Source organism: Antrostomus carolinensis, unplaced genomic scaffold (genome assembly GCF_000700745.2).
Source record: "Antrostomus carolinensis isolate BGI_N321 unplaced genomic scaffold, ASM70074v2 scaffold3412, whole genome shotgun sequence".
Classification (NCBI taxonomy): Eukaryota; Metazoa; Chordata; class Aves; order Caprimulgiformes; family Caprimulgidae; genus Antrostomus; species Antrostomus carolinensis.
In genome coordinates this window covers 297,053-312,794 of record NW_010300058.1, presented here as the reverse complement: position 1 = coordinate 312,794, position 15,742 = coordinate 297,053, and the positions used below count along the sequence as shown (strand labels likewise).

Here is a 15,742-nt window from a genome sequence, read left to right as displayed (position 1 = left end):
TGTGCCCACCAAGCAGTTCGGATTAGAGGCATTAGTTTTGTGTTTAATCTTTTTTAAACACTGTGTGTATGCAGACAGAGATGCTTCTTGCTCTGAGCCTAGCTTGGATCTTACACTGAGCAGAATTCATGCTGCTTTCTTTTGAGTATCACTTCATTGCCTCAAATTGAGGGAGAGGTTGTGACAACTCGCAGCTGCCAAAAAGGAGGTCAGTATTAAGGTGTTGGGTAGCTGAGGGCTAGGAAGTGGAAGAGGGCTGGAGGAACATCAGAACGGATCCTCATTTTGCATAACGCCATTAGGGGTCAGGTGGATGGCCTGGTGCCATTGGAACGGGACGTGGGAGACCTGGCTCCGCTCCCCAGCTCGGTCGCAAACTTCCTGTGGTTCTCAGGCAAGCCATTTTATTTGCCCCACTGGTGAGTTTTCTGGAGTATAGGGTACAATAAAGGCAGAAATAAAATCCATTAGTCATTGCTGTGCTACATTACGGAACTACTACTGCAAGTAAGTTCCACTATCAGCTAATCAGTTAGGTTCCAAAATTTCCCATCGAAATCCATGGGAAACAAGCACTGTACATGGGAAGTAGGAGCCAACTTTTTTGGGTAGAGAGTCTGTATTTCACACTGACTTATTTCAGACAAGGATCTATTCAGCTGATAAGGAAAATAGTACCAGTGGGTGATCCTGGCACTTCCTCTTGGACTTCCCATTTCTTCTTCTCTTAGCTACCTATGATAGGATTTTCTAAGAAGTGAAGATAAACCTGGAGGCACAGAGCAATTTCTAAGGTGCTGAAGATACCACTGTCTTCATGTCTTACCAGGCTCTGCAGGTGATTTCACAAGCTGTGTGCTCTTTAGGGCAGGATGTCTTAAAGGGAGGAGAAAAGGAGTTGGTTTGTTTGTAGGGCAGAACCTTACGATGTGTGTTACTAATAAAGTTGAGAATAAAACAAGTTTCAGAGTCACAGTCAACTGTGCATACAAAATAAACGGGAAACAGGGAACGTGACAGTGCAGAAGATGAGAGTGTGGGATGTTGGTAGCTCGTAGAGGGGGTAATTGAGTACTGTGTAAGAGCCATTTACATTTTTTAGTGTACATCACAGTTTTCTTTGGAGCCAGCTGTGAAACTGTGAAACTCTTCTGTGACTTTACAGAGGGCACTCCAAGCAGCAGAGTGCTAAAAATCTTTGTTTCGGTGTACTGGAATGTGTATGCAGTCCTGAGTTTGCTTACATCGTTCTGAACCCCTGTTTGCAGATTGTTCTTGTTGTTTTCAGAACCTCACTGCATGGGACACGACCTGGACTGCTTCACTTAACAAAACCAAATAGTTAGAGCGATTATTTTGTTGTTCTTTATGATAAATGAAATGCCAAGTTTTCCATCTTTGCTTTTTCTCATGGCCCTTTAACCCATGTGGTAGGCTTATTTAGGGAACAAGACAAGCCTGGATGCAGTCCCAGAGTTTGCAGTAGCTTCAGATGCCCCTCCAAAGGTTAGGATACTTCACAGGGGATTTGTTCTGCAACAGAGAGGCTAAAAGGGAATCCATGCTTGTTACTTTTTGCTTTTGAGTCAGTACTGCCCTGAAAACCAAGCAAGGGAAAATTTACAGAGGCAGCATTGTTGCTGTTGGGTGTGTAATACCGTATTTTCTACCGTAGCCTCATACCAGACCTTCAAAATCTTTTAAGAAACATTTCATGTGAAATATTATTCTTATTTCTACACCTGTCCAGTAAGAAAAGCAGTATTATGCCTTTCACATAAAAATAAAACTGTTTTACTTTATATGTGGTTCTGTGTCACAGACTGTGCACTATTTCTGGGGGCTTTAAGTAAAATGGATATTAGAATTAAATTGTGCATGCTTCTACATGACATTTAACATCTATGTCTTCCCTGCCTTTTGCCCTTGCAGTTGCATTGACAGGAGTTACATTAGACTGATTGCAGCAGGATTTGGTCTTGTGCATATGAACAGAACAGATTTCTATGTATGGAACAGCACTGTAGTGACATTGATGTGAATAACATAGCTGAGGTTTTAATATTTTGTTTCCTGTTCTAGGATATGATGATGTTTCAGAAACAAACTTGAGATCTTATAGTGTTCATTCTGCTAAACATGTGCAAGAGAATCGTCCTGTGCCCATTCGCAGAAAAAGAAGCATTGGTAAGAAACAAGCTATTTGTACTTAGGGAGTAAAAACAGAGGGGGTGCTTTTGGTCAGCCAAGCAGGACACTTCGCTGGAAAAATGTGACACGCACAAAGGAAAAAGGCCAGTTCTAGGTTCTGCCTTTCTTTTTCGCACAAAACGAGCTGTTGCCTGAGAAGCTGTCTTCTGGAGGATGTCCATAGGAGACAGACAAGCGCAAATTCTTTACATTCACTTTCTTGTTGCAGCATGTTAGAAAGCTAGACCTTGGTTAGAAAATGCTGTGATATTCAATGTATAATTCATAGTGTGGGGAACAACTACAGCAGTGTGCTTTAAAAAACATCAACAGTTGGTAGAGTTTTCAGTACAGAAGCTCCACAAAAGGAAACAGCTTGACTCTTTATTCACAAGAAAAAACCAGTTTATTAAAAAAAACTAAAAGCCATTGATGGAAACGCTGGGGCACTGATTTCCATCATTGCGTAGGGCACCAGACATGTTTACAGGGGCTTTGTTCTTATTAAACTATAATGATGGTGATCCAGCAAAGCCCAAATGTAAATTTAAAGAGTCGCTAATGAATTTTAGAATAGGATTTGTAGGCAGTGCTTGTTCACCTGATTAGGTCTGAGTGTTTTACCGTTCCATTTGACTGTGGAAAACATCCATGATCTTATCTATTATAGGTAGTTCAGAGTCGATGTGTTTGTACTTTAAGCTGTGGTGGTACGCAGTGGATAGCACAGCATGCTGTCAGCATGGATTTGCAGTGTGAATTGGCAAGCGCGCTCGTCACATTGAATGCCTCTAGAGAGCAGCGGTTCTGAAACAGTCTGCTACACTTGGCACCTTACTCTGCAAGGTGTTGAATGCCTCCCCATAAAAGTCAGTGGGAACTGGATATGCTCAATAACTTGTAGGAGTTGCCAGCTATCTTGCAGTATTTGATCCGTTAATTTTCTTGAGTTCATGGCACTGGGGATTGAGAAGAAGAATTTTCACTCTTTTTAGCTGACTAAAATACATCTCTTTCAAAGCTAAGCCTAGATTTTCATGTTACAGGAACAGGCCAGGCCTGAACTTCTTGTTCTTCAGACATAACTGAAGAAGCACAGGCAGTATTCCAGTTCCCTGACACATCTAACCCAAAGCTATCACTGCTTCCACTGGAAGGCAAAAGCATCCAAGCTGCCTTTGGAGAACTTATCATCAAACAAGTTTTCCCTGCAATTGCTATTATTTTCTGGACCATTTTGAATTATCAGCTTGACTTCTTAGGCAGTCCCTAGGTTGAGAATGGTACATGGTTTGGATTTTTTCATGGCAGCATCATGCAGTAGTACAGAGCTACTCTTTATGATCCTCATGTGGCTGAAACTGTTGTCTACAGGCTCTCCTCACCTCAGCCCAGCAGGATATTGGCTTAGCTGCAGTTTTTTCGGTCAGGCTGCTCTTGTGGTTTTGCCTCATTCAAGAAATAACAAATTAAATAAAACCTACCGTGTTAAAAGCTTTGATAACTTCATCAAAGAAGTTATGGATGGACCCCCGATGTGGGGATGTTAAGGTTTTGGAAGTGGAAACCCAAGACTTGGAAGTTTCAAGCTGGTGGAAGTTATTTCCCAGCTCAGCCAGTTTGGGTATGATATAAATATACTCAATGCAACTTCTCTGGGTGGTATTTACCAGGTATTGCATGTTTGTGTGATAATATGTGTGTGCAGTGATTGCCCTAATGTTGTAAAGCAACAGCTGCTGTTATGCAGTCGCTGTGAGGCTGTGTTAGAGGATCATCTAATCTGGAGAAGCCCCTGGCTTGCTGTCATTTCTAAAGAGCCAGGATTGTCTTATCTAATGGTATGTGCTCTGAGCTATGTTGGGAGCCAGGCCATTGTAAACCCTCATTGTAGGGCTGGGCTTTTGGGAGTGAGTCAAGCTTCTCTCTAGGGTAGCACACACAGTTTAGTGGTAGGCAAGCAGTGCTCAGCACCGACTTGTCAGTAAGCAGTGGGAACTGAGAACACCATCTCAACCCACCAGCTAAGGGTGCCACTCATAAATCAATGGTGTAAAGCATCTGGGTGCTCTGAGGTGAGAGCAGCTGCTCACCTGGAAGTGTGAATTTCTTGTGTTCGCAGAGGAAGCCATCCCGGCTGTCTGCAAAACACGGACGGTTATTTACGAGATACCTCGGAGTCAGATTGATCCCACCTCTGCCAACTTCCTGATATGGCCGCCCTGCGTGGAGGTGAAACGTTGCACTGGCTGTTGCAACACCAGCAGTGTGAAATGCCAGCCATCGCGGATACACCACAGAAGTGTCAAGGTGAGCTCACACGGTACCTGCAGAGTCCTAAGAGGATCCCTCTGAAGTCTAAAAACTCCAGGTATTCTTGTGGCTGTTTGGTATGACCTGGATCTTTATTATCTATCCTCATAGCCACGGGGTCAAATACAGTACTCCTCTCCATTTTGAGTGAGCAGATGGTCTTTTCAAGTTACATGATCATTGGAAAATCTTGGGTTTGGATTTGATTTTCACAGGATTCCCTTTAGGTTTTTCTTTTTTCATAAAGAAAATAAAGTTGATTGTGTCTTTCCCATGATCTCGCACAGTACAAATCTTAAAGTTAAGAAGATAAAATGACTCAAGGGGCATTGGACTTAAAAAAATAAATAAATCACAGTATGGAATGCTGTTTTCTTAATTAAATATTATGCAGCCTAAATTGGGCTTTTATATTTGACAACATAACACTTTTGATCTGAAAAAATGTGTTTCAAATTATCTTACCCTAGGGATAAAAGACTCAACGGCTTCATCCTGTATTTACTCATTAGACAAAATCCCTGTTGCAGTTTTCCAGTAAATACTACGTGAAATATTTCTTATGTTCATTTGGCTTCACAGTGTTCTAATTTTTATCAGTATTTAAACAAGTAATGTTGATCTACATCTGCGTGTAAGAGATTAGACTTACACTTAGCATTTCTATTGTTAAGTCTCTGAGTTCGTGTTGCACTGAGTATTTTCAGAACAGAATTTAAAAAAAAAAACCCAACACGTTCTTGAACATAAAATTGCACAGCACAGCGCACTGATCACTGTGCTTGCAATGGATTTCTTATTGAGAAAGGTGCTGTTAACATAGCGCTGTACATCCTAAACACAAAATGAGGCATCTAAGCCTTTTCATTGTTTTTCATAGACACAAGCATGCATCTGAGCAGGATTTCTTTTTCTTTTCCATTTCTGAACATCTGAAAAATGTTTTCATACTCAAATAAGCTGGAGAAACGTCTGAACAGATTTTCTCTGTCTTTCAAAAAATAATTATACTTTACACTTGCTTGCTGCTCTTCCTTTGTGGGATACGCTTTGCAGAAACAATTAACATGAGGAAAAAATTGGGATCAATAATTATTCAAGGGCTGAGAACAAACTGAGGAAGTTGAAGCACTACAGTTGTAAGCCGTTCAGAATTGGAGCTAAACAGCAAAGTGCCTTAGGGTTATAATATCTAGTGCTGTTGTCTTTGGGTTTGATACAGCTTCCAGTTGATTTTGTGTAGCAGCTAATGCATACAAAGCAGCTGGAGATGCCCAGCAAAGAGTTGAACCATGTATTGTGACCTTGCTGTTGGTTCTTGTGTGTGACATTGCAATCCTGTGCTTGTGCTGCAGTGATGGGGAAGATTAGAGAGAGAGAGAGGGTTGGCTGTTGAAGTCCCTTGCTGCTGGGGACACCAAGAGTTCCCTAGAAACTGCAAACTCCACAACTGGCAGCTGTTTTGCAGGATGTCATTGCTGGGGCTGCTTCCTCAGTGCACTGCCACGTTAAAGAAATCTTAGTTGCTCATTCATTTCAGTGGTACGGTTTTAGTGCTTTTAGATTTGCATTCATTTTAGTAGGGTGTGAGCTAAAAGTAGGCTCAGCTGAGCAGCTGCTTTTTGTGGCTGTGTAAATATATTGCCACCAGCAATATCAATACACGTCAGCTAACTTTGGAGGACTTTTTTTTTTTTTCCAAGCTCCAAGACTGCTCCAAACAGTCATTAAGTAGAAGGGGAAAAAAAGGACAAGAGGTCAAGCAGGAACAGGATGTTCATTGTAAAGGTTGTAGGCTGACCCCACTGTCACACCAGAAATCTCTGAGCAGAATCCATATTTATGCCCTCCAGAGTCAGATCCTCTTGTAGCTTTGATATAATTGATGGTTTTATGAGCCTTTTGCCAATCCTATGTTCAGAGCTGAATGTCTGCTCATGCCATTAAGTAGCTGGCCCCAAGTGAGGGTCGCTGGAAAGGTAGGGGGAGCGGTTTTGGAGAGCCTTCTCAGCTGTTCCTGCCGTGCGGTTGGAAAGCCGTCTTGTGTTTTCCCCTGATGTCAGACTGCATAAAAGCCCTCTTTTGATTAAACGTTGAAAAGGCTTTCCCCACTTCCTCTTCATTGACAAGGTAGTGAGATCATAGCTGGCCCATTCACACTAGAAAAATGTTCACCCAGAAAGGTCAGCAAGTGGGTTTGCATCATCCAATGGGCGAAAGCAAAGGGTGTTTTCATTGTCTTACTGAGGGCCTCTGTAGTCAAGGTTAAGAGACGTCCGTGGCAGTGTGGGAGGAGCAGCAGAGGTGGTTGCGTTGGGGCATTCCTTTCTTGGGAACATGATTCAAAGGCTCTAGGGTTTGGGAATGTCCTTACTTTGCCTTCACTGAGCTTTGGTCAGTGAAGTAGCGTTAATGGACTCATGGAATTGGAGCTGTAGGGAGGCTCCAAGCCAGGGGTGCTAGTAGAACAGCTTCTCCAAAACGGGTCCTCTAAGGAAGGTTTGTGCTTTCTGGAGTGGATTAATAAAAGGTAGGTTTCCCCTGCAGCATAACAGAGTGAGCCCATGAGAGTGCAGCCTCTTGGTCCTAAAGAAATCTCTATTCAGCACTGCAAAAATCAGACTGAAATAAAGCATCTGGCTGTGAGTTGCTCTTTGATAGGAAGGAAAGGATTGCATTTCTCTCCTGATAGAGAAACGGTGACAAAGATTGGTGAGTTAGGGGTGTTGGTGTCTATTACAGATGTATTTCCTTCCCTGTCTGCAAAAGCATTTCAGTAACATCTGCAGATTCTGTTGCTTCTGTACAGCGAGATCAAGTACGTACCAAGTACCAGACTGTAATTTATTTGAGGGGTTTCTGAACTGAGTCTTCCCAAGAGATTTCTCATAATGTTGAGCATGATGTTCTTCGTGTATTTGGTCACGGCAGCAAAAAATAGTTAATATTATAGAGCAAATACTGCCTATACTGCTAATTTTGAATAGCAAAGCTGGGTATGGGTATTTGCAACAATGCTCATTTCCAAGCTAAGAAACAGGAGCTAAATTACTCTGTCTACCTCAGCTTTGCCTTCTGCTTGGCCTTGAGCCATAGCCATACCAGCTTTAGCCATTTTTGAATATTCAGTGTTGAGCTTATTTGAGGAAATTTAACGTAGTTTATTCTTACAGCAAATTATTATGAGGGAAAGACACAGAGCTGGAAAGGAAGGAACGCAGGAGCAGCTCCTCAGCTGTCACCTGGGAGTTGTTCAGGGAGGTTTTGAAAAGAGATGGAAAAACATGCAAGAATTCAGAACAAGTTGTTCAGCAGAGCTACCCACCCTCTGAAGAGGTTAAAAAGGCCTTGCAGAACAAATTGCATGTCCAGGTGAAATGGCTGTATGTAATGTTTGCAGGTTTAAGAACATTTTTCTTCAGTGACTGTTTCTATCATTGGTATAAAGAGCACTTTAGCTGTGGTTTAACTAGAGATTACTGCCAGCGCTTGGTGGGACCTACAGGCAGGACCAGCTGTCAGGTATCAAAGGTCAATTTAAGTATGAGAGAAACAAGGGAAACCCTGATACAGGTGAAGGCAAGATGGAAAACCAGAGAGAGGTGCCCTCAGGGTGTGAGAGGAACCCTGCCATTGCAAGATGCCCGACAGGGGAAGGCTTGGCTGCTCCTGCTTGCAGAGGGAGGACGTGGGGACCCTACATCAGCCATTTTTCCCCTGGGGCAGGTATTGGGTTTGTTCCAACCCCTTCCATTCTGCCGCCAGCCTCTCTCTCCGGCTGTGCCCTCCTTGAGGCACCGCCAACCTGCCCTGTGAGGTGGCTCCCATCTTCCCAGCATGTCCCGCGGCCGCCTCAGCTTCCCGCGCTGCGGGGACTGCATTCCCCAGCGCGCCCCGCTGCCCGGAGGGGCCTTCCCGCCACAGCCCCCCCGACCCGGGGCTCTGACAGGGCTTCTCCCTTCCCCAGGCGCTGACAGGGACACCCGCTGTCCCCGGAGCTGTGACAGGGCTGCTCCTCGCCCTGCGCTGACAAGACAGCCCTGGGCCTCGCTTCCCTGCGGGGAAACCTCTCCCTGTCCCACCCCGAGTAACTGTGCGTGAGGTGTCAGTGGGTATTTGAGGCTGGGTGGTTGCCCGGCTCGCTCTGAGGTGCCCGGCCTCTCCGCTGCTTCCCATTCTGCCCACACTGGTGTGTGCTGGAAGGCACCATCCCAGTCCTGCCCTCCTGTCCCTGCAGCAAAACGCTCGGGGAGTTGCCAGGCCCCGCAGCATCCCTGATCCCTGCTGAGTCCTGGTGCCTTTATGCCCAGTTGATTTACGTCTTCCTCGCAGACCTGAGGGCTGTAAAGGTCACAGTTGCAAGGTGAAGGTAGGTTTTCCCTCCATCGTATCAGCATGCATGTATTTTAATATAGAAGAAACAGATGTTTCTAAAAAGCATCCTCATTCAGTTGTTTTGGGGTTTTATTTCCCATCCTGTATTTAGCTATTAGCCATGGGAGTTTTGCTGTTACGAGTTTTCTGTGCTGAGACTTCCCTTGCAAGTTCCTGCCCATGATAAATTTGGGCTTTGTGCTAGAGGTGTTTTGGACACTTCTGCTTACAGTCTTGTTTTTTTCCTGCTGTTACTCCCTTGTGTCATCTCTTCTGGAGAAGCTCTAGAAAAGGTGTTCCCATGGTGTTTCTGTTAGGCCACGTATTTTTATCAGATTTTCTTGTAACTTTTACTTAGCCACCATACCGCAGGATAGTGTAGAGTCTACAGTGATACAAGTATGGTGCCTCCGATTATATGCCATTTAACTAAGCTAGTCAGTTATTTCACTGTCTTTCTCTTAGAGAGTTTTTGTCTAGTGGCATTTTGTGTTTTTGGAGGATTTGAGGTTGTCATGGTTTTTAGTTTTGTTGCATTGAGAGACAAGTTAAAGAAGCTGATGCTGGTTTGTTGAGGACTGACTATCTCAAAGCATTTGGTAATACACTTGAGAGTAACCGTACACGATATAAACACCAGGGAGAAAAATACAAAGGAGAAAAAAGATGCTAACACAGGCCAGATCCCGTGCTGTTGGCATACCTCTCCCTGTTAATGCTTACTGAAAATCTGACCTGCAACCTTCAGCATTTTAGATTAGCATCCTGTGTGGCAGCAGGTGTCAACAGATGACACAAGTGCAGCAATTTATCTGGTTTGTGCTGTTTCAGTTTGAATATTTGCAACATCTTACAAAACAACATTCCTTTAACTTGTGTAGCATGAACTGGGGCGGTGGAACATACGCTGGGTCATATTTTAACTACAGTACAGTAAAAAACAGCTTTAAATTGCTGCATAAATTCATTATGATCTTATTCTTCAAAGTATTATATATTTTTTTTAAATGTTGTTTAATACCAAATAGCCACAGGAACTGCATGTATCTTTTGGTTTGGAAAGCAAAACAAAACAAGGACAGACTTTAAAAAGCTTGATTACAGTTTATTTTTGTTGCGTGTAATTTTCAATAAGACTCGTTTATTCTAACAGCTGTAATAAGTGTGGCAGATCTGAAAGCTGTTTCATGATTGCTGGGTCTCTTTCTTTGTCTCTGATGATGGAGGTGTCTTAATTACTGTTTGTTTTTGTGAATTTAAAGGATTACTCATCCTTTGATGTCAGATGACTCAGTTATACCATACATTTTCAAATCTTTGCGTTCAAAGGCTTGATGGAGTTGAGTTCTGATAGGAGATTTTGAAATGCACTGCTTTGACCCATAGTCAGTCTTCCAGCAAAAGCATTCCTGTATGTCACGGACAGTTCTTAATCTGTTTATATGGAGATCTGACAGTTTTAGAATATACCTTTTAATGTAGACACTTCAGTTATTGCAACTGTCTTTCTGCAACTTTTGTTTGTTGGATAAATTAAAATCATCTCCAGATTCTGTTGACAGAAGTGGTGAATAAAACGTGGATCTGAACTGCTCACTCCATGAAAACAATGGCAGATCTCCCATTGAGTTTAATAAGGCCAGAATTTTGCTCTAGCTTCTGTTACTGTCATTCAGATGTCCGTGGTAGTTTGTGTCCACAGAGCCAGAAAAGTGTTTTTGGGAACTAGGAATGTGATGGGTTTTTTCCAGCCACCCCTCTCATTTCGTGACACTGTTGTTCCAGTTTTGGGAGGGCCAGGGAATGATTTTCATAGTGTGAAAATTGATTTGCAGCACCAAACACACAAGTAAACCATTACCAAGAGAGTCTGGTGTCATTGTGGATGCTTTATTTGATAGTAACTGGAGCTTTTGGTTGGATCAGACTTTATGGCTTTGTCATGTAACTTTTGTAGGGACAACCAGCTTCTCTTGTCCTTCTGCTCCCTCATCTATCTTACTTACAATGCATACCTGTGCTATGTAGTCATCTTGTTCGTTGGGACAGCCACATTGCAGCCCCCTTAATGGTAGATAAATCATTAATAGGACTGAGTAGCTGTGATTTCATTTCAGTGATTTCCATTTCAAGCAAATGATGGTCACCTCTCCATGCAGCATTTAACACAATGGTAAACTAAACATTGGACCCCTTAGACACTGTCTAACACTCTCTTTGCCCACATTATGCCATATTCCCTTGCATGGCCGTGACTGCTTGTGACACTTAACCCAAGTTGGTTCTCAGTATCCCACAACCCATTTCAGTGCCCCAGCACAGCAGTGTTCCTGCCCCTGTGTCATTCCTCCTCTCTGGGTGGCCAGTGCCAAGTTGATCAGGATGTCCTCATGTTCAGTATCCCCGCACCCCAGTGTCCTTCTCTTCTGCATTGGTTTCCTTCAGATGAGACCTGCACGTAGCCAGAGCTTCTCCAGCATGCTCCTTCCTCCAACCTCAACTTGCCCTCCAGACTTTTTTTTTTTTTAAGGATGATAGGGCTTTGGCCCGAGGTGGAGCAGTGTAGTTGGAAGCAGTTGGATGGACTGGAGAGAAATAGTGTACCTGCCAGCTATCCATAATAAACTGGATCCAGTTTGCAAGTGGTAGTTCCTTTGGACCTAAAAACAGTGCGTGGGAGCTCTTGTAAACAAGTCCCAGGTCATTGCCAGAAGTGAGGAGGATTGAGATTGCTGCTCTCTAAACTGATAATCAGATTCTGTTTCTGCAGAGTTGAGCATTTTACGTTCAGAGGGTTCTGGAAACACCAATTTGTAAACTATAAAATGTGTTACAAATAAACGTAGTACCTTCACTGTTAGCCTTCAGCTTAAGAACAGTGGTCAACATGCACAGAAGGTCATGCTAAGAGTGGCAGTCTACAAGAACAACCACTGATTTGAATCTGTATAGAAGTTCATTGTGATATATGTGAAAACAGAGTTGCTTAAAACTTCAAACCAAAATGAATGGGAAATTGTTTTATCTCTTGGGGGGAAAAGAAAATTGTTTCAAACTGTTGAACTTGAATAAACAAATAGTCTGTGCAATAAATAGTTACACGATGCACAATTAAGATAAAAGATGATTAGTATGCTAACATTTTATACGGGTTTGACTACATTAAACAATAGAGATCTATAGTTATCTGTCTTCAGTTCTGAACTACAACTATGTTAATGTGTCTCAGTACGTACCTCATTGTATTTTATAGGTGGCAAAAGTGGAATATGTTAGAAAAAAGCCAAAATTAAAAGAAGTTCTGGTGAGATTAGAAGAGCATATGGAATGCACCTGTACATCTTCAAATACTAATTCAGATTATAGAGAAGAAGAAACTGGTATGTTTTCCTTTTATTTTTGCATTAATGCTGATTTCATATAGACCTTATTTTTATATTAGTAAGGAATGTAAAGCAAACTTTGCTTCCAGTGAACTCAGCAGAGAAGCTCCCAGCTACTTCTCTGTATGTTGAAGATGCAAAATTAGGGACAGTTTGTGCTGGATAAAAAGTTCTGATTTGAAGTTTAAAGTGTATAAATTCTCATTAGGTTAACCTTTAGATAAACATAAATGCCTAATAGTATTCAGGTCTTGCTTAACTAAGTTAAAGGTTGTCATGTTGCAGCTTATTGGTGAACTCTGTTGCTTAATTTCTTTAGACTTTGTGGAGACAGGGCGAAGGCTGAGATTTACTTGGCCTTGGGGAAAATATTAATGAAATGAATGTAAAACACTTAGAAATAAATTTGATATTCAGGAGTAAGGCGTTTTGCCTATTCCTGTTGTTTTCTTACTTATATATAGTCAAGAAATAATTGTCAGTTGTCATGTTAGACGTAAGTTTGCCTTATCAAGACAACATTTAAGTTACCATTGGGAAAAATTTATGGGGAAAAATATCTACTTTCAACCTGACTTTCACAAAACAACCTAAAATTGTGAGCTCAGATCCTGTTACTAGGGTGCAATCCATGCAGAACTTGACACATATTCAGAAAACTGACTACAGTAGGACGGACACCTCCTTCTCTCCTGATTTTGATTGAAGGCCACCTCAAAAGTTTGCTTTCACCTCTGCTGGGTATTTAAGGGTGCAGTAGACCCAGCCCCAAAATTAGAGTCAGTGAAGAACAGGTAAATATAGGGAGGAAAGCTGCCTGAAGGTGGTGGATTTTGTAGGTGGCTGGGTAATGAAGGGTTTTTTGTACTGTCTCCATCCAGCATGGAGGTATAAATCTGGTTTAAGCAAATGTAAACTTCAGTTGCTATGTACAGAGCAGAAGGAGAATTTGTATAAAGCAAAGTTAGGCCTCTACTATAATTTTATTTGACATCAATTTATAATCTGAGCTGAGTGTTACAGCTGAAACTACATTTAGTAATGAGTAGACAAAACCACATTTAAAATGGATATTTTTATGTGTGTATGGTTTGATGTTTTTTCCTATGTCTTCTATTTGGAAGAAAAGTTTCAATAGATTAATTTCAGTTTTCCAAAATGTCTTTAATTGCCATAGACCAAGCAGTTAAGATTTTAAGATGAAAACTTTTGGTTTTGGTGTGTGTGAAAAATGGGGTAGAATTGTCATGGAAGAATATAGATTTCTTAGGATTTAATTACTGATAGTAACAAAACTTGCACTAGCAAGTGGATGATGAGCTGAAAATAGCTTAACTACAGAGCTGAAAGCAAATGTTGAATACTGCATGGTAACAGTAATTATAGATGGATCTTGGAAATGACGTATGCAATGCCAACTTCGTTTATTATTTCTTTGCTTTTGTATAATTACTTTGTAAACGGAATGTCAAATCAGACGTTATAAAGTTATTACTTTAATGCAAAGGATAATGAGATGTCTTTGAAATGTAAACGGTTTGAGTATTACTTCAGTGTTCAACGAAATGCATTACCTTAGGGCTTTTTACCAGCCCTGCCCTTATGTTAACAGGAAGGCCTAGGGAATCAGGTAAAAAACGGAAACGAAAAAAGTTAAAACCAACATAAAACCTACTGGAACTATTTGATATTCAGGTAGGACCTATATGCTGAACACCCTAATAGCACAAGTGCTGGAAAACTTAATCAAATATCATCACTTCAACTTAATCGCTGTTCAAAATCTTGACACTTGCTACCTCAAGGCTGCAAAGAGATTAGATTTGATTGGCTTTGATAATTCTACCTGCTGGTATTTTTCCTTTAAGCTCCACATCACCATCAGCATCTTACATTCTTGAGCTACTTTCTTTTCTTGCCTTTTTTGTTTCTTTTTTTTTATTTTTTTTTTGGAGGGTGCTAATACTTCAGCTTCTGAAATCTCAAGTTCCATTGTCTCTGCTTTTGTTTCATTATTATTGATTTCTGAGGTCAAAGCATCACATAATAATGCATGAATGAATTGCCAGGTTACAAATTGTTGTGTTTCCAGTCACTGGCTGTAAAACATTGAGTGGACATACAGCAAATACTGTTATATGCATGACCATCAAACCCATGTTTAGGTGTGAACTGGGATTGATTGTACATGCACCTGAGATGATCTGATGATCTGCCTACCTAACAACGAAGATGCTTAGAAATACCATTTTTCTTTGTGTTGCAGGACCCTGTGTTACTTACACCAGAAAGTTAAGATTTTATTTATTTTTTTTTTGTCTGTTACAGTCTCTGTAGGATGATGACAATCAGTCAACAAAATTCAGGAGGTTTTTAGTGAAAACTAAAGTGAAAAACTTTAGTAGTGAAAAACTAACACCCCCTCAATGCAGAAATGACTGAAATCCTTTGGCCAACATGTTAGCAGTGTACGGTGATGGCGATACACATTACAAATTAAATATGGAATTTTCATTTCTTAATGACTTGAAATTATGTAAACTGCAGCACTTGCAATTGATTCTACTATTTGGAGTGGGAATGATTTGGATTTTGCAGTGTACGTGCCTAACGCCTGGATGATGGTGAATTTATTTTCAAGCACCTGTTTTTGCACATAAACTCCCAATGGCAGTTTTCGTTTATACTGATGTATCATTTCTAAAGAATGCTAAACTTGATATCCTGTTTCAGATTAACAGGTATTTATTGGGAGTAGTATGATAGAAGCAAAGATTTTCTAAAATTCAACTGTAAAAGTGAGCATGTAAACTCAATCAAAACAGCATTTAGAACTTCTTGTCCCAGGTTAGTGACTCTTCATGCAGAATAGTTTTTTTGTTTGTTTGTTTGTTTTTTTTAAAGTCATCTACTTAGAGGACAGGACCTTTGATTCTAATCATAGAGTTATTGTATCTTTTTTCTCTCCTGCAGATGTAAGGTGAAAATAAGCTAGAAAAAAAACTTCTCTCTGGGACATGGATGTACATGGTTTGTTACATTCCTGAACCTACTATGTATGGTGCTTATTGACTGTATACTTTATTTGTTCTCCTGTGTGAAAAAACTGTCTCAAAAGAACACTTAATGAGAACAAAGAGACAATGTACATTTGTTTAATGTGACATCAAAGCAAGTATTGTAGCACTCTGTGAAACAATAGGAAGCTTCCCTGTCCAAAAAAGAAAAAAAAAAAAAAAAGAAAGAAAAAACAGAAAAGAAAAAACCACAGTTGAATGAATGGAGGATACCAAAAGTACTCAGAAACATGACAAAAATCTAAGTGAATAGTGGATTTCTGTCAGAGCAGTCAACGGTGCTTTACGTCAAGAAATGTGCCTGCGTTCTTGATGAAGATGGATGGACACTGATGGACTTCAGGCACAAAAAACGCAGGAATGTAAGAGATGATCAAATACCACGCAGACACTATAGAACAATAC

At 41.1% G+C, this 15,742-nt stretch overlaps 1 protein-coding gene across 1 annotated transcript; it reads left to right on the top strand.

Moving 5' to 3' along the window:
* Positions 1-2,082: 2,082 nt before the first annotated feature.
* On the top strand, positions 2,083-15,478 carry PDGFA (platelet derived growth factor subunit A; the record flags this gene model as incomplete). Its single annotated transcript, XM_010162986.1, has 4 exons — positions 2,083-2,187; positions 4,313-4,500; positions 12,131-12,257; positions 15,234-15,478. Coding segments are annotated over 4 exons (431 nt in total), but the record flags the coding sequence as incomplete, so codon positions are not given.
* Between the last annotated feature and the right edge of the window lie 264 nt (positions 15,479-15,742).